Raw genomic sequence first — 19,618 nt, forward strand, 5'->3', positions numbered from 1 at the left:
CTAGAAAATTTTTTTTTAATGAGAAAGACACACACACACACACACACACACACACACACACACACACACACACACACACACACACACACACCAGAACACTGCTTGGCTCTGGTTTATGGTGGTGCTGGGGATTGAACCTGGGACCTGAGAGCCACAGGCATGAGAATCTTTAGCACAGCTCTTGTGCTATCTCCCCAGCCCTTCTGGGACTCCCATGTGACACTGGTCAGGTTTACCAGGACCTCACAGATCTCTAGTAGTGCTGAGCTGTCTCTCTGGCCCAGCTTTTTTTTTTTTTTTTTTTTTTTTGCCTCCAGGGTTATTGCTGGGCTCGGTGCCAGCACCATGAATCCACTGCTCCTGCAGACCATGTTTTCCCCTTTTGTTGCCCTTGTTTGATCATTGTTGTGGTTATTATTATTATTGTTATTGATGTCATTGTTGTTGGGTAGGACAGATATTGAGAGAGGAGGGGAAGACGGCAGAGAGAAAGACAGACATCTTCAGACCTGCTTCACTGCTTATGAAGCGACCCCCCTGCAGGTGGGGAGCCGGGGTCTTGAACTGGGATCCTTTTATTTCATATTTATTTACTTATTTTCCCTTTTGTTGCCCTTGTTGTGTTTCATTGTTGTTTTAGTTATTGTTATTGATGTCATCGTTGTTAGATAGGATAGAGAGAAATGGAGAGAGGAGGGGAAGACAGAAGGGGGAAAGAAAGATAAACACCTGCAGACCTGCTTCACCGCCTGTGAAGTGACTTCCTTGCAGGTGGGGAGCCGGGGCCTTGAACCAGGATCCTTACGCAGGCCCTTGCGCTTTGCGCCATGTGCACTTAACCAGCTGTGCTACTGCCTGGCCCCCTCGCCCAGTTTTTTTGTTTAATATTTATTTATACCCTTTTGTTACCCTTGTTGTTTTTATTGTAGTTACTATTGTTGTTGTTCTGGCCGAGTTTTTATTCTTTGTTTTGAGATAAACTTACATGAGTGTTACCAAATTGTATTTGTTATTATGGGCATATTTCTTTAAAAAAATGTGTAGTTTTTTAAAAAAGACTTATTAATATGAGAGGAGAAGGGACCAGATTTGTTTACTGATAATTTGTTTATTAATAATGAGAGAAGGGGAGAGGAACCAGAGCGTCACTCTTGCACATGCAATGTCAGGGATTGAACTCGGGACCTCATAGTAGAGACTCCAGTGTCTTAACACCCTGTGCCACCTCCCAAGCCGCCTGAAGAGGCTATTTAATGAAGAGCTAGTCGGGGGCCAGGTGGTGGTGCACCTGCTCCCTACCTGTGGGGGAAATGCTTTCAGAGCAGCAAAGCAAGTACTGCAGGAGTCTCAGTCTCTCTTCTTCTCTGTCCACCCCTCACACCTTAACTTCTCTCTGCCCTATCAAATAATTTAAAATAATAATAAATAATAATAAAGAAAAAGTGGCGACTAGCAGTGGTGGATCTGATGTGCAGGCACTGAGTTCCAGCAACAATCCTGGAGGGAAAAGGAAAAAAAAAATGCTTATCGTGTTTCTTTGGCTGGAGGATTTTGCTAATGGAGTTAATAGACTATCTCCCCCGCTTCCTTCTCTCCACTCCTCTCTCTCTCTCTCTCAAATGATTTATCAACGAGAGAGAGGAGGAGGAGTGAGTGAGAACTAGAACATCATCTGGCATATGCTTTGCCAGGGGCTGAATTTGGGGCCACAAGCTCGAGCGTTCCAGCCACTGTGCTACCTCCTGGCCCTTCCCATCACTTTCTGTGGTAAGTCTGCATCATGATTTAGGTTGCTGTTAGTGGGTAGGGACTGCGTCTGTGCCCATTCTGGCACGATAGTAATTGTGATGCTTAGGACAGGCTGAAAGACCCCTAAGCCCACTTCTCAAAGAAGTGCTTTTTCTTGTAGGTAATCATCCCACCATTCCGAGATCCTTTGAAAAAGGCCCAAGCAGACAGATACAATGAAGAAAGAACGCTTCTTCAGTGTGAGACTGGTACTTAGTTCCTAATTGCGACGTGATTCCACAGCCCGAGTGCAGTGGACGTTGCATGTAAGGTGCTAACACAGATGACTTCATCTTCCTGCAGGCAAAATCTACACAATGACAGAATTCAAGGAGGAGGCCAAGTTGCGTTCCAGATTCCCCAGAATCCGTAATTCAAGACACTTCATGACTCCAAATGAGTGGCTGAAAATGCCCACATCCTACATGGAAAGTGACTTTTGTAAAAGGAGAAGGTAATGCGTGACCCAGTCGTAAAGACACGCTCGCGCTGCTTTTCTGAGAGACGAGAGCACTGCTCCACTTCACCCTCAACAGTGCCAGGCATTGAACTCGGGGCCACGACTACGAATCCATTGCTCCTGGAGGATTTTTTTCTGTTTTTCATTTTACTGGATAGGAACGAGAGACGTTGAGAAGGGAGTGGATGAGAGAGAGGGGAAGAAAGCTAGACACCTGCAGCCCTGCTTCGCCGTTCATGAAGCTTTCTTTCCCTCTGCAGGTGGGAGGGTGCAGTGCATGAAGCCGCATCCTCGAGCTTGGTACTGTGCGCACTTAATTGGTGTGCCACCACCTGGCCCCGAGCTTTTTTTAATTTTCTTTTTCTGCCTCCAGCGTTATTGCCGGGGCTCGGTGCCTGCACCACGAATCCACTGTTCCTGGAGGCCATGTTTTCCCTTTCGTTACCCTGGTTGTTTTTTTACCATGGTTGTGGTTATTATTATCGTTGTTATTGATGTCGTTGTTGGATAGGACAGAGAGAAATGGAGAGAGGAGGGGAAGACAGAGAGGGGGAGAGAAAGATAGACACCTGCAGACCTGCTTCACCACCTGTGAAGTGACTCCCCTGCAGGTGGGGAGCCGGGGGCTCCAACCAGGATCCTTCCGCCGGTCCTTGTGCCATGTGCGCTTAACCCACTGCACTACCACTCGACTGACCCCCTTTTAAAATTTTTTTATTTATAAAATGGAAATATTGAGAAGACTATAGGATAAGAGGGGCATATTTCCACACAATGTCCACCCCTAGAGTTTGTTTTTTTTCCTTCCCTCCAGGGTTATTGCTGGGGCTCAGTGCCTGCACTACGAATTCACTGCTCCTAGAGGCCATTGTTTGATTTTTTTTTTTTTGGATAGGATGGAGAGAAATTGAAAGAGGAGAGAAGGGGTGGTGGAGGAGAAAGACAGATACCTGCAGACTTGCTTCACCACTTGTGAAGCGACCACCCTACAGGTGGGCAGCCGGGGGCTCGAACCCAGATCCTTGCGCGGCTCTCCGTGCTTAGACCTTACTACGTGTGCTTAACCTGGTGCGCCACCGGCTAGGCGCCTTGATTGATTGATTTTTAGGGTGTGTTTTCTTAACTCTTAATCACACATAACACTCGTGTTGTATCACACATAACACTCGTGTGTGTTTCAGAACACAGACCGTCACTGTCTGACACAGCGCGGGATGATGATGAGCGTGCAGCTGTCTGAGTGTTGTGCATGTCTGTACAGACCGGCACTGTCCGACACAGCGCGGGATGATGATGAGCGTGCAGCTGTCTGAGTGTTGTGCATGTCTGTACAGACCGTCACTGTCTGACACAGCGCGGGATGATGATGAGCGTGCAGCTGTCTGAGTGTTGTGCATGTCTGTACAGACCGTCACTGTCCGACACAGCGCGGGATGATGATGAGCGTGCAGCTGTCTGAGTGTTGTGCATGTCTGTACAGACCGTCACTGTCTGACACAGCGCGGGATGATGATGAGCGTGCAGCTGTCTGAGTGTTGTGCATGTCTGTACAGACCGTCACTGTCCGACACAGCGCGGGATGATGGTGAGCGTGCAGCTGTCTGAGTGTTGTGCATGTCTGTACAGACCGTCACTGTCCGACACAGCGCGGGATGATGGTGAGCGTGCAGCTGTCTGAGTGTTGCGCATGTCTGTACAGACCGTCACTGTCCGACACAGCGCGGGATGATGGTGAGCGTGCAGCTGTCTGAGTGTTGCGCATGTCTGTACAGACCGTCACTGTCCGACACAGCGGGATGATGGTGAGCGTGCAGCTGAGTGTTGCCATGTCTGTACAGACCGTCACTGTCCGACACAGCGGGATGATGGTGAGCGTGCAGCTGTCTGAGTGTTGCCATGTCTGTACAGATCACACTGGCCAGACCAGCAGGCCAGACACTCACAGCACTTCAGATGCTTGTTTATCCCTTCTGAGCCAATCCGTAGCCTATGTTCTTGAATTTTATCCAAATGGAACGACAACGGTTTTTTTTTTTTTTTGCTTGTTTCCGGTTTCTTTATTCAGCACGACGCCTGTGGGGTTTAATCTGGGCAGCAGATAACACACCCATGTGGCTAGCAGTTTCTCTTCGTGTTGCTGGGTAACACTCAAGTTGGTGAATATACTTCCGTTTATTGATTCACTTTCCTGTTGGTGGACCTTATACTGGGGTGAACAGAGCCTCTGAAAATACTGCCGGCATTGCTTTTCAGAGGGCATGTGCATACAGTTCATTACATACTAGCGGCAGAGCTGCCGAGTCATGGAGCAGACACGTGCCTCTGAGACTCTATTACCTGGTGTCTCTTTTAGAAGATTCCAGGTTATTTTCACTTCAAATATTTTTGTGCCCTATTCTTTCTTTTTCTTCCTAAGACTGCAGTTATATGTATGTCACACCATTTTACTTAGCCCTTGCTTGTGTTTTGTTTTCTTTTTGCCTCCAGGGTTATTGCCGGGGCTCAGTGCCTGCACCCCGAATCTACTGCTCCTGGAGGCCATTTTTCCCCTTTTGTTACCCTGGTTGTTTTTTTACCATTGTTGTGGTTATTATTATCGTTGTTATTGATGTCATTGCTGTTGGATAGGACAGAGAGAAATGGAGAGAGGATGGGAAGACAGAGAGGGGGAGAGAAAGATAGACACCTGTAGACCTGCTTCACCTCCTGTAAAGCGACTCCCCTGCATGTGGGGAGCCGGGGCTTGAACCGGGATCCTTACGCCGGTCCTTGCGCTTTGTGCCATGTAACTTAACCCACTGCACTACTGCCCACCCCTCCCCCCTTTTTTATAAGACAGAATTAAAGAGAGGAAGTGGAAGAAAGTGCAGCACCAAAATTTCTTTCAGAGTGGTTGGGGGCTGGGCCCGCACCTGGGTAGCTCACATGGTAAAGCAGTTCACTAGATCCAAGTGAGTATTCTAGCCCTGTTCCTTGGTTTTTACTCTGTCCTTTTTAGTTCACTTTTTCTTTTCTTTCTTTTTCTCTCTCTTTTTTTAACCAGAGCACTGATCAGCTCTGGCTTATGGGGTGCGGGGGACTGAACCTGGTACTTCAGAGTCTCTTTGCATAACGGTGATGCTATCTACCCCTGCCCTGTTGCCCTAGTTCCTGAGGTGTATTTCAGTTGGGCACTTTCTCCTGACCTCTCTCAGCTCTCTGAGCTTTCCCCAGTTGTGTTCCATGTGTTGATTAACCAAACAAGTCTTCTCAGCTGCATTCCATATACTGAAAAGTTCATCAGAGGGATCCTTATGCCGGTCCTTGCACTTTGCGCCACCTGCACTTAACCCACTGCGCTGCCGCCCGACCCCCCTTATTTATGTATTTTAATGAAAGAGATACAGAAACACACATACACACACATAGAGAGAGAGAGAGAAGAGAGAGAAACCAGAGTATTGCTCAGCTGTAATGGTGGTGCTGGGGATGGAACACAAGACCTCAGAGCCATGGTCATGATATCCTTTATATATGTATTTGCTTCCAGGGCTATTGCTGGGGCTTGATGCCAGCACCATGAATCCACTGCTCCTCGCAGACATTTTCCTTTTGATTGTTGTTGGATAGGTTAGAAATCGAGAGAGGAAGGGAAGACAAGAGACAGAGAGAGAAAGACACTTGCAAACCTGCTTCACCACCTAAGAAGTGACCCTCCTGCCCCCACCCGGCCCCCAAAGGCTTTTCTGTATATCTGTTATGTTACTGCCTCAGCCCCTGATGTGATTTTTCCTTCCACCATTTCCATTTGATTCTTCTCATATAGTTTTTATTTCTCCCTGAAATTCTCCGTCTGTTCACCTGTGTTAATTCATGTTGCCACCAGAACTTTGAGCTACAGATACACACGTGCACAACACATGCCGGGTGCCATGTGAAGCGAAATGGAAAGAACCTGGGACAAAGTGAAGTAAAATAAGTCAGGAGGAGAAATGCAGGTATTGGGTCATTTCACCTGTATGTGGAATTAAAAGAAGCAAAACAGATGAAAGAACAAAATGGGAAGAGTAGTGGACTGACGGCAGAGCTGAGGTTGCCAGAGGGAAAAAGGGACTTGCAGGCCTGAGGTCCAGATTTTAATTTTTTAAAAAATGTATTTATTTATTTAAGGAGACATTAACAAAATCATAGGATGGGGGGGTACAACTCCACACAATTCCCACCACCCAATCTCCATATCCCCTCCCCTCCCCAATAGCTTTCCCATTCTCTATCCCTCTGGGAGCATGGACCCAGGGTCATTGTGGGTGAGGTCCAGATTTTAATACCCAGCCCACATACGCCAGAGGGATTCTATGGGTCTCTCTCTGATAAACAAGATTAAAAAAAAAATTCTTTATTGGGGGACTGATGGTTTACAGTCGATTATAAAATACTATAGTTTACTTAACATTTCCCAGTTTTCCACATAACAGTTCAACCCCCACTAGGTCCTCCTCTGCCATCATGTTCCAAGACCTGAACCCTCCTCTCACCCCAGAGTCTTTTACTTGAGTGCAATATACCAACTCCAGTCCAAGTTCTGCTCAGTGTTTTCCCTTTGTTTTTCAATTTCTGCTTTTTTTTAAAAAAAATTTATTTATTTATTTATTAATGAGAAAGATAGGAGAGAGAGAAAGAACCAGACATCACTTTGCTACATGTGCTGCCGGGGACTGAACTCGTGACCCCCTGCCTGAGAGTCCAATGCTTTATGCACTGCGCCATCTCCCAGACCACAAATTTTCAACTTCTAAGTGAGATCATCCCATGTTCATCCTTCTGTTTCTGGCTCATCTCACTTAACATGGTTCCTTCAAGCTCCATCCAAGATGGGGAGAAGAATATAAAGAAGATATCAAGGTGCATAAACAAGATTAAAAAAAAAATTGTGGCGCTCGGAACCTGCTCATTCCTAGCACATTCGGTCTGGGAGGACCCTGCCAAACCACTGTACTTGCGCTCATGGTGCTCAGAATCCAAGGGGAAAGAAAGTAGAGTTTTCTTTCAGGGTGAAGTTGGGTAGTGAACTCAGGGCCCCAGGCATTACCTGATACTGCTGAGCCGCCTCTGGGTGATAGTTTTTAAAATGATCATTGTTCCTCTATAGACATCTTCAGATAGGGACCAGGCGGTGATGGACCCATTAGAATGCTCATGTTACAGTGCTCAAGGATCCGAGTTCAAGCCCCCGGCCCGGTTCCCACTTGCATAAGGGAAAGGCTCACTGATGGTGAAGCAGTGCTGCAGGTGTTTCTCTATCTCCCCCTTCTCTTTAATGCCTCACTATTAGTGTTTCTCTATCTTTATTTAATAAATAAGATAAATGATTTATTTATTTTGCCTCCCGGGTTATTGCTGGGGCTCGGTGCCTGCACTGTTTTTGGAGGCCATCTTTTCCCTTTAGTTGCCCTTATTGTTTATTGTTGTTGTTATTGCTGTTGGATAGGACAGAGAGAAATGGAGGGAGGAGAGGAAGACAGAGAGGGGGAGAGAAAGATAGACACCTGCAGACCTGCTTCACTGCCTGTGAAGTGACCCCCTTGCAGGTTGGGAGCCGGGGGGTTTGAACCGGGATCCTTAACGCTGATCCTTGAGCTTTGCGCCATGTGCACTTAACCCTCTGCGCTACCACCTGGCCCCCGATAAACGATCTATTAAAAAAAAAATCTTCAGCTAATGTTGCTCCCAGCCCGTTGTTATGGAAAAGCAGAGCAGTGTGTGAAGTCACAGCTTGTGCTAGTGGGTCTTGGCATGTAGAGGTGTCTGTCACCTGCTCTTCCGCCCAGTCTCTGACCCCAGCTCCCCACAGCTCTGGCTTCTCACGCCTTTATGTTGGATTCTCTCTGCGAAAAAGGTTCTGTTTTTTACAGTTATGTTCATAAATGACACAACTTGGGGCTAGGCAGCGGCACATCTAGTTGAGTGCACACATTACAGTGTGTAAGGACTCAGGTTCAAGCCCCCGGTTCCCACCTGCAGGGAGAAGGCTCCACGAGTGGTGAAGCAGGGCTGCAGGTTATCTCTCTTTTTCTCTCCCTCTGTATCTCCCCTTTCAGTTTCTCTATCCAATAATAAAGAGAGAAAGAAAGAAAAAGAAATAAATCAGTGACACAACCCTTTGGCTTCTTTTTCACTGGTGTATAAACTCTTATTGACTAGGGAGTGTCTTAAAACTTTGCCTGGCTGATTCTTGACTGTCAGTAAATGGTAAAACAGTCCTCATCACGGTTTTAACAAAACTGCCCAAACAGCCAAGAAAGTACTGCAGTCTTCAGTAGTGGTTTTCTGGAATGAATATATACAGCCAGTGTATCACAGTAATTTCTGTACAAATGTAAGCTCGTCTGACTCTTAGAGCACTCTCCCATATTTTATCTTGTTGAAGGTTAAACATGAAAGTGAATTTTAACAGCAGTAGTTTTGATTTGGAACACTGCTCAAGAGCCCCTCCTCTTCTGGAAATGCCGAATGGAGAAAAAGCAGTGGTTTCCAGGTGAGCCTGCTACTCTGTAGATTGCTGCTTGTTTTATGACACTTCACGATGGTTCTCCGCCCCTTGGCCCCACCGTGTCCTTTAAGTTGCTGGGGTCAGTGTCGAGGCATGCGCCAGACTGCTGTACCACTACCATGTCTGAGGCAAGCAGTGATTGTCTTTAGCTTTAGATTTTAAAGGGCGAATTGCAGCCAGGGAAAGAGCAGCTGGTGGAGCACAGGGTTTATGTGGCTGGAACATGGTTTGAGCCCTGGCACTGCAAATACTGGCGTGATGCTCTGGCTTCTCTCTTTCTTCCTCTCCTATGAAGTTTTCTCTCTCTCTCTCTCTCTCTCTGTCTCTGACACACACACACAATGAATGAAATACCTATGAAGAAGGACAGGTAGGGCCAGGAGGTGGCTAACTGCCACAGTGCACACTTCACCATGCTCAAGGACCTGGGTTGGAGCCCCTGGTACCACACAGGAGCACCATGCATGGCAGGTGCTGTGGTGTCTCGCCTTCCCTCCCTCTGCTTCTCTGTTTGTCTCTCTCTATCTCTTAAAATAGAAAAAGAGTCTGCCAGGAGTGATGGAATTGTGCAGGGGTGAAGTTTGGGCACATCTGACAAGATAAAAAGGGAAGGAAACACCAAACAACAGATCCTCTTAGAAGTAACATCGATACAGAAAGATCTAACACCTCATACTAAAGGCTAGGTTTTAATTTTAATTCGGGCACGAAAATGGAATTTCGGACTAGTTTTGGTAGTGGTATCTGTTAGAATATTCTACCCAGAGAGGGGAGATGTTCTAGGCAGAGAACGAGTACACTGTACTGGGCAGGTAACGTGAGAATTCACCCCAGTTAACAGTAGGAAATTACCAGGAGAGCTTCCTCAGCATGGTTAGAGAATTTGTTATCTGATCATGAGTAATGAGACTCTTCATGTGTTTTCCTGGAGGGATGTAAAATAGTACGGAAACTTTGGGGGACAGTTCAGTAGTTTCTCAAAGTGTTAAACATGTGGGCTGGGGAGATAGATAACATAGTGATTATGAAAAAGGTTTTGTTAGAAGCACCACCATGAGCCAGACCTGAGCAGTGGCTTTGGTTTAAAAAAAAAAAGTTAAACATGCAATTGGGCAAATAGTTCAGCTGGTAGAGGACAGGACTTGCATGTGTTTGGCTCCTGGTTTGGTCCCCGGCACAGCGTGCATTAGAGTGGTAGTGCTCTGAGCCTTAGAAGGAGGGTGTTTGTTCTCAGAGTCCTGTTAGTAGAGCATAGTTCAGGTCTTAGCAAGAAGAGTGCATTGTTGGAGTACTTAGGGACTGACATTTTAAACTAGAGACTCAAGTCTGAGCTCCTACATGAAGGAAGCGCACTGGATCATCTCCCCGGGATTCGGGAAGCATCTCGGTCATGAGGGGGAGGAGAAGGCGTATTTGGCAGTTGGCTCTCTCTGGGACGGCACAGTGGGCAGCTCTGTGAGGAGCTTGCTTACTAGGATCTTCAGTCTGCTGTTTGACTCAGCAGCAGGGGTTTAGATGAAAACATCACTAGAGAAAGTTGATGCTTTTTATTTGGAGTTTGTTTTCACAAAAAGTCAGTACACTCCCCTAAGCCAGAGCTGAGCAGTGCTCTGGAAAAAAGAAAAAGTACATTCATATACATTCATCAACTTCCTTTAAAAAAATATCTATGATTATTTTTTAATTAGATAGGACAGAGAGAACTTGAGAGGGGAGGGTGAGATAGGGAGAGAGAAAGACACTTGCAGACCTGCGTCACTGCTGCAGATGGAGACTGGTGGCTTGAACCTGGGTCCTTGGCACATGGTTCCAAAGTACTGGGCGCTACACATGAGTTCATAATTAAGAGACATGTTTTCCATTTTGGTTCTTCCCTACAGAGTCAAAGACTCATCCTTTCTGGAGAAAGGACCTCTGCATTGTCAGATGGGAAAGACTCCAAACCGCAGAGAGGCCGACTCTGAGGGGCAGCGCCTCAGCCTGGAGGCAGGAAGTGCTGTGGCCCAGGAGGCAGTAAGAGCGGGGGTCCTGCTGTTTTGTAACACACAGGCACCAACTGCTAATCCCCAAACCTAAACAGATGGGCACTAATCTGTGTGAAAGGGTTCCAGGGAGAGAGGAGCAGCCATCCCCCTGAAACACCCTTCTTCACCCCCGACAGAAAAAGAAAAAAAAAAAAGGCAGGAAAAAAGTACTAGAAGCTGAGAGAAAAGTTTGCTCCCGGGCGTCCACAGAGTGGAGAGCAGGACTCCCGAGGCCCCGTTCCCGAGCTGTTGGCCTGCTCCCTCTCCACCATCTCTACCATTTCTCAACCACTTCTCACTCATCTTTGGGCTCTAAGCTTGGCCTCACCTACTGTTTCCTTTAATTCAGTCAGGACAGCTAGAATAATTTCAGTAGGACCACCAGAGTAGTGAAATGTAAGGCATAAAAGTCTGCAAACTGAAAATGTCAGCTGTATAGAAACTGTCCACAGAGCACAGAGGTCTCACCCTAAGACAGCTCTGCAAACTTGCTGGCTGGCTGACCATCTCAGCCCAGCCTACTGCTTCCAGGTCAAGAGTCCACCTCTCCCTCTAAGCCCCAAGGCCTGGAGGCCTGGAGTTTAGGGTTTGGAGAAGTCATACCTTTCCCTCCATCTTCCTTACTGCCCAGTTAGAAATCAGAAGAGCAGCGAGCTCTTAGTTCTGAGTAAGCAGTCCATCTTCACCTCTCATTTTAGATGTCTCTCTGTTTCACCCAAAGGAGAAAGAAACACTGAAGCTCTGTTTTGTGGTTTAGCCTCTCCGGTGGTTCGATTTCAGTATCCTTCCGGGTGCTTTCTCTCTCAGAAATTTCACCAGCACCTACTGTGAGCCAGGCAGTGTTTGAGACATAACACACAATATCAAGAACTCTGATCTTCAGGAGCTTATAGGACAGGGCAACAATATCAATAACAAATATATGATGTGAACTCAGAATAAGTGCAGCAGGGAAAACGCAACAGGTAAGGGGCTGGTGGTGGTGCACCTGGTTGAGCACACATGCTACAGTGCACAAGGACCCAGGTTCGAGCCCCCCAGTCCCCACCTGCAGGGGGAGAGCTTTGCAAGTGGTGAAACAGGGCAGCAGGTGTCTCTCTCTCTCTCTCTGTCTTCCCCTTCCCTCTTGATATCTGGTTGTCTCTATCCAATAAGTAAAGATAGCAAAAACAAATTCAAAAATCCAATAGGAAAAGTGGGATGAGGGAAGAACTACCCTGACAGAACCGGTCTAAGTGGACAGTGAGGGGGACGAGTTGTTTTACAGTCGCACCCTACACACCCTCTTTGTGTATTGTGATGGTTATTAAATTTAATCAGCCTCAAACGTGACTACTCCTTACTTAGCTTACTTACCTCTGCCCCTCTTCCTGTCCAGACTGCTTCCCTCCATCCCTCCAACCTACCCCGGTCCCCACCCCCAGTTCAGTGAATAGCTCCAGAATCAGGACCCTTCAGAACAAAAAAAAAAAAAAAAAAAAAAATCTGGGCCTGGACTTGTGTTGTTGGAGACATTTTTGATGACCTTCTCAATCTCTTTGGTTGTAATCAACCTATTAATGTTTTCCAGTTCTTGCTGGCTCAGTCTGTTTCTATCCTGTCAGGTTGAGTGGTACTCCTGCAGACAGCTCATGGTTGCATTGGCAGTCCAGTGAATCCAGTGCCTTTGATGGGTGAGTTGAGACCACTAGCAGATACATAGATGTAAGATATTTCAATGTCACTACTTTAAACATAGGTCGAATATTCTCACATGTGTGTTTTAATCATAAAGGATACAACACCTTTTTTAATTGCAGCATAGCATGCCATAGCATGAATGTATGTCCTATGACTTCTTTACCCAGACAACTGTTGATGGGCATTTAGGTTGCTTCTGCTCCTTAGCAATGGTGAATGAAGCAGCCATAGACACAGGAGTGCATCTGTCCCTTTGAATCACTGCTTTCATGGTCTTTGGATATATGACTAGGAGCGGCGCGGCAGGATCATAAGGTCTGCCCATTTTATTTAAGGACTCCATGCCGTTTCCCATAATGGCTGTACTCCTCTGCACCCCCCTTAACGGTGTAACAGAGTTCCTTTTCCTGCACTTTCTAACCATGTCATTTCCTATTTTGATGTAGGCTATTCTCGTGGTTGTGAGATGGTATTTCATTGTGGTTTTAATTTGTATTTCTCTAATGATATGTGAAATGGAATATCTGTGTGTCTGTGGGTCATCTGTATTTTATTTACTTATTTATTTTACCAGAGCACTGCTCAGTTCTGGCTTATGGTTGTGTAGGGGATTGAATCTGGGACTTTGGAGCCTCAGGCAAACAGTTTCTTTATATGACCACTGGGCTACCTATCCCCACCCCCATCTGTATATCTTCATTAGAAAAATGGCTATTCTGATTTATTGCTCACCTTTTAATTGTGTTGTTTCTGCTATTGACTGTATGATTTTTTTAAAAAAAGAATTTATTTATTCATTCATGAGAAAGACAGGAGGAGAGAAAGAACCAGACATCACTCTGGTACATGCGCTGCCGGGGATTGAACTCAGGACCTCATGCTTGAGAATCCAATGCTTTACCCATACGCCACCTTGTAGATCACGACTGTATGATTTCTTTATAGGTGTTTGACACCAGTCTCATCAGATATGTGATATGCAAATATCTTCTCCCAATTGCTTTTTTATTCTTGTGGAATTTTCTTTTGATGTGGAAAATTTTTCCGATGTAATGTATTCCCGTTTAGTTTCATTTGCGCATTCAGTTGACTCTGAGTACATCTTTGATGTTAAGGCCCTAAAATGTTTCACTGATGTTTTCTTCCATGTATTTTATTGTTTCAGGCCTAGTATCCAAACCATTAATCCATTTTTGAGATAACTTTGGTATATGGTGTTAAGTGGCCTTCTAGTTGCATTTCTTCTTGTGGGTCTCCTTTCAATAGTTCTTGCAAGGCCAGGCTGGTGATGGCAGATTGCTTTCGTTTCTCTGGATTAGAGAATACCCTTCTTTCTCCCTAATATCTGAAGGATAAATTTGCAGAATAGAGTATCTGTGGTTGGCAGTTCTTATCTTTTAGTACTTTGAATGTTTTGTTCCACTCTCTCTTTGCCTCTAGAATTTGGATGACAATCTAGCAGGATATAGTATTCTTGGCTGAAAGCCTTTCTCATTGAGCACTCGATAGATATCTTGCCATTCTCTTCTGGCCTGTAGTGTTTGTATGGAGAAGTCTGCTGCTAATCTTATGGGTTTTCCTTTGTAGGTGACTCTTTGTTTTTCTCTTGCAGCCTTGAGGATCCTTTCTTTATCCTTATTCCTTTCCAATCTAAGTATGACATGTCTTGGTGTCTTTAGGTCTGGGTTAATTCTGTTTGGGACCCTCTGGGCTTCTTGAATCTTTATGTCTTTGGTGTTGTCTAGACTAGAGAAATTTTCAGCTATTATCGCCTGGAGAACGCTTTCTTCCTCCCCTTCTCTTTCTTCCTCTGGTAAGCCAATAATGCGTATATTGTTTCTTTTGAAGTCATCCCATAAGACTCTGTTGTTGTTTTCAGCATCTCTTAATCTCTTTTTGAGATCTCTTACTTCTTCTTTAGTTGTCTCTAATTCATCCTCAATCTTGCTAATTCTGTCTTCAGCCTCATTGATTCTATTCTCTCTGCCCTCTACTGCTTTCTGGAGTTCATCTATTTTGTTGCCCTGCTCTGATACTGTTTTAGCTTGTTCAGCTAGTTGCCTTCTTAGCTCAGCAATTTCAGCTTTCAGCTCTCTAATAACCATGAGATTATTAGAATTTTCTTCCATATTCTCATTTGTTGTTCCTGCATTTCTGATTACAATTTTTTCAAATTCTTTACTCACTCCTGTTATTATTTCCTTAGCTAATGTTTGGATGTTGAACTCGTTGTTTTGTGCTTCACCCTCTGGAGGACTTTTAGCTGGACTCTTGTCCTGGTTCGAGTCTCCATTATTTTTTCTTGTTGTTTTAACCATTTTATATAAGTTAACAGTTTTTTCAATCCCTGAGTTGGAGTTCAGTGGTGTAAAAGCCTTTTTTTTTTCCCCTGTAGGCTATGGTAGCCTGAGGGCTTTTAAACTATCAATAGGCTTCTTGGCTTAATCAATGACTCCTGACCAAGAGATAAAGCAGGGTGTGGCAGAGATAATCCAGTGGTTATGCAAAGAGACTTTCACAGCCCTTCAGCTATGCCACCGAGGTATAGGTCTTCTCCTGAGTTTCCCGGTTAGATCTCTGTGCCCTCCCTGTTGCTGCTCCAGATTCTGAGGGTAGTAGCAATGGAGACTCAGAGTTGTACTTGGTGAGTCTCTGGGGAGTCCTTTCCTCCCTTCAGCTGTCCCCTTGTTGGTGGAGCAGACTGGAGGTGGTGTCTCCACTGACAAACTGTCAAACTGTTAGCAGTCACTTAATCTCTCCTTAGGCCCCTCTCTCCTCTCTGTCACCAGCCACGCGTGTTTGTACTCACGGGTGATTTACTGGGTTTCTGTGGTCATTCTAGTCCTGTCTTGTTTCGGTCCGGGTGGTCTCCTTTGGTATTCCTAGTTGATCCAGGAGAGGAGAGGAGAGGAGAGAAAGCGATCTGCTGCTCGTAGCTCCGCCTCCGGAAGTCGAATCCCAGTCCCAATTTAAATTTCCAAGAAAAATGTGTGAGGTCCCAGAAGCACTCGCTGTGTATACCAGAGCTATACTCCGGTTTTTCTTACTCTTGCATGTGTTCGCCTCTAGAATTTGGAATCAGAAATTTGATCAAAGCCTGATATCCCAACCTTTATAGATCACTTTTTTCCTTTCCCTAGTATCCTGCAATATTTTTCTTTGAGTTTTGATAGTTTTATAATGATGTGTCTTGGTGTAGGCCATTTAAGATAGAAATTTATTCTCTAAAAAAAAAAAAAGAAAAAGAAATTTGTTCTCTGAGCTTCTTGGATGTCTTTTATTCACATTGCCCTGGTGTGGACATTTTTCTGTGTTCTTTGAATATGTTCTCTGCTCCCTTCTCTCTCTGGCAGTTCTATAACTTTCATATTTGTCTTTCTTATGGAGTCTTCTATTTCATGGAGAATTGCTTTATTTTCCTTAAGCCTTTCTCCTCTGTCATCTTTGAATTCACAAAGTGTGTTCACTATCTCCTAATTCTGATATTCTCGCTTCTGTCTCATTGACTGTACTTACTGGACTTGTCATTTGAGTCTGCTATGCATTCAAAGTGTCCTTTACACCTTGTACTTTTGTTTGGATTTTTTTTTTGTATGTTTTCTATTGCTTTATTTAGAGAATCACTCAAGTCTTGAATATGTTTTTCTTTCTTTTTTTTTTATTTCTTTATTGGGGAATTAATGTTTTACATTCAACAGTAAATACAATAGTTTGTACATGCATAACATTCCCCAGTTTACCATTTAACAATACAACCCCCACTAGGTCCTCTGAATCCTTCTTGGACCTGTATTCTTCCCACCCACCCACCCCAGAGTCTTTCACTTTGGTGCGATACGCCAATTCCAGTTCAGGTTGTACTTGTGTTTTCTTTTCTGATCTTGTTTTTCAACTTCTTCCTGAGAGTGAGATCATCCCATATTCATCCTTCTGTTTCTGACTTATTTCCCTTAACATGAATTTTTCAAGGTCCATCCAAGATCGGCTGAAAACGGTGAAGTCACCATTTTTTACAGCTGAGTAGTATTCCATTGTGTATATAGACCACAACTTGCTCAGCCACTCATCTGTTGTTGGACACCTGGGTTGTTTCCAGGTTTTGGCTATTACAAATTGTGCTGGCAAGAACATATGTGTACACAGATCTTTTTGGATGGGTGTGTTGGGTTCCTTAGGCTATATCCCCAGGAGAGGAATTGCAGGATCATAGGGTAGGTCCATTTCTAGCCTTCTGAGAGTTCTCCAGACTGTTCTCCACAGAGGTTGGACCAATTTATATTCCCACCGGCAGTGTAGGAGGGTTCCTTTGACCCCACAGCCTCTCCAGCATTTGCTGCTGTTACCTTTTCTGATATATGATGTTCTCACAGGAGTGAAGTGATATCTCATTGTTGTCTTTATTTGCATTTCTCTGACAATCAGAGACTTGGAGCATTTTTTCATGTGTTTCTTGGCCTTTTGGATCTCTTCTGTGGTGAATATTCTGTCCAAGTCCTCCCCCCATTTTTGGATGGGGTTATTTGTTGTCTTGTTGTTGAGTTTGGCAAGCTCTTTATATATGTTGGTTACTAAACTCTTGTCTGATGTATGGCATGTAAAGATCTTCTCCCATTCTGTGAGGGGTCTCTTGGTTTGGGTAGTGGTTTCTTTTGCTGTACAGAAGCTTTTTAATTCGATGTAGTCCCATAGGTTTATACTTGCCTTAGTCTTCTTTGTAATTGGATTCGTTTCATTGAAGATGTCTTTAAAATGTATGCGGAAAAGAGTTCTGCCAATATTTTCCTCTAAGTATCTGATAGTTTCTGGTCTAACATCCAAGTCCTTGATTCACTTGGAATTGACTTTTGTATTTGGTGAAATACAGTGATTCAGTTTCATTCTTCTGTATGTTTCAACCCATTGTTTCCAACACCATTTGTTGAAGAGACTCTGCTTTCCCCATGTAATAGTCTGGGCCCCTTTGTCAAAGATTAGATGTCCATAGGTGTGGGGCCTCACTTCTGGGCTCTCAGTTCTATTCCATTGGTCAGTGTGTCTATTCATGTTCCAGTACCAAGCAGTTTTGATGACAATGGCCCTATAATACAGTTTGAGATCTGGGGGTGTGATGCTTCCGGTTCTGTTATTTTTTTCTCAAGACTGTTTTTGGCAATTCTAGGTCTTTTCTGGTTCCAGATAAACATTTGTAGCATTTTTTTCTATTCTCCTAAAAAATGTGCTTGGGATGTTCTATCTTAAGTTGAGATTCTTGAATTGCCCTCATGATGAATTTTCCAAATTCTTTCTCTGATAAATCCCCCCGTTTTGTACATTACTGTGGTTTTTCAGTAGCAGTTCTTTCTGTGGCTGTAGCCTTAATTTCGTGGACAGCTGACATTTTCCTCTGTTTGCATAGTTAGCATGGTGCCTTCACCTTCAGTTCTCAGTTAATTTTCTGCCACTCTGGTGATTTTTTTTTTTTTTTTAAGCAATTTTGTGCCTGATACCCTGAGGTTAGGGGTTAAGAGCCCAGTGATTCTCAGCACTGCAGCAGTACTGTGCTACACTGCAAGCCACCAAAAGGGTGCTGGTGGACAGCATGCATTCTTTCTTCAGCATGGGGACTCTCTCCCCTGCTCCTCTGTTTAGCCCACTGGCCACATGTGCCCATCTCTGGCTATGTTTTTTTTCAGAAGCCTTAGCTATAGTTTCACGAGACTGGTGTGTTCTCTCGTCGGATTTCTAGATCTCTCCTTGACTAACTACCCCGGTTCACTTAAACCTCTGCACAGATATCTCTTTAGAGAAGCCTTCTTCAACTTTGCTACTTGAAATTATCACCCCATCCACCCCCACACCCCGTAAGCTGTGTATGCAAAAAGCTGGGGCCACGGACTCAGAAGGAAGGCGGGACAACCCTTCTGTTGTAGAAGGAAGACAGATATATGGGCTTAGATGAAGCTGGCTCCGTAAGGATTGCTTCCTTGTGTTTCTTTAATTTTCTTAATGTAGTGAGAAGATCGCCCACAGTTAACAGTGAAGGAAGAAGTACAGATTTAGAGATTTGGGAGCAGAAGAAAGCTCACTGGTGGTGTGCATGCCTTACCATGCCTAAGGGCCTGGGTTTGAGTCCCGGCACCACATGGGAACACCACAGACAGTATTGGGGGGAAACTCTACTGAAGATGGAATGGTGGGAGCTATCTCCTTTCTCTGTTTTCTTTTCTCTTCCTCTGTAAATAAAAATAATGAGAAAATGGACCATGAAGATCACTTAATGGTCCCTTGCGTGTGAAGACCTTAAGTTCATTTCCTGTCACCATATAAATAAAAAAAAAAAATGAGAAAAGAGAGGAATATCGTGTTTTAAAACACCCCAACAACTCTAGAGTGAGTTAGCCCTCAAGATACACTGCCATCTGGAGTGTATCTTCCTGAAGCCCTGTCAGCATCAGTCACCTACTCTACCTGTGACAGGGCCAGTTCTGTCCCTGATTCCCCACACGTCTAAGCCCAGACAAGGGAAGGAGAGGCTGAGATTAGGGAGGGGACCCTGCCTAGAGGACAAGTCTCCTAGCGCCGGCAGGATGAGGCTTTGGGGGGCAGCTGAGCTGAGCTGAGCAATTCTGCTGCTCTTACAAGCCTCTTATCTCTGTGTGACACCCAAGACTTATGTCATCTTCAAAATATTTTAGCGACTAAGGAGTACGTACCCTGATCCCTGACTTGTAAAAGAGCCTGGTAAAGAAGGTCACTTCAGAGGACGCCATCCCCAGCAAGCACCGCTCAGGGGAGGACCAAGGAAGGCACTCCAGAATCGTTCTGTGTCTGAGAAAGGAATTCATAATAAATTTCATTTACTTTTTGAGTTCATTGTATGACAACTAGGAAATAAAAATACCAGGTATTGACAATTGCTGCTGATGTATTTCTCTTAGAGGTCGAGTAATAATTGCCTGAAACATCCAATAAAAGTAATAAGGGGTGCGGGTGGTAGCACAGTGGATTAAGTGCACATGGCATGAAGCACAAGGACTGGTACAAGGATTGGTGTAAGGATCCTGGTTCGAGCCCCTGGCTCCCCACCCGCAAGGGGGTCGCTTCACAGGCGGTGAAGCAGGTCTGCAGGTGTCTGTCTTTCTCTCCCCCTCTCTGTCT

At 44.9% G+C, this 19,618-nt stretch overlaps 1 protein-coding gene across 6 annotated transcripts in view; it reads left to right on the forward strand.

Moving 5' to 3' along the window:
* LOC103107934 (protein FAM228B-like) overlaps window positions 1-19,374 on the forward strand; it is a 26,478-nt gene extending 7,104 nt beyond the window's left edge. For 3 of the 6 annotated variants that reach the window (XM_016185403.2, XM_060186661.1, XM_060186657.1), the window contains 4 exons: window positions 1,910-1,997; window positions 2,092-2,242; window positions 8,655-8,762; window positions 10,658-12,395. In XM_016185403.2, coding sequence (XP_016040889.2) covers window positions 1,910-1,997; window positions 2,092-2,242; window positions 8,655-8,762; window positions 10,658-10,853 — 543 coding nt within the window. In that variant the 3' untranslated portion in view covers window positions 10,854-12,395. The other 3 variants (XM_060186659.1, XM_060186662.1, XM_060186658.1) reach the window with 3 other exon arrangements.
* Window positions 19,375-19,618: the final 244 nt, after the last annotated feature.

Source organism: Erinaceus europaeus, chromosome 3 (assembly GCF_950295315.1).
Source record: "Erinaceus europaeus chromosome 3, mEriEur2.1, whole genome shotgun sequence".
In the NCBI taxonomy this organism is placed as follows: Eukaryota; Metazoa; Chordata; class Mammalia; order Eulipotyphla; family Erinaceidae; genus Erinaceus; species Erinaceus europaeus.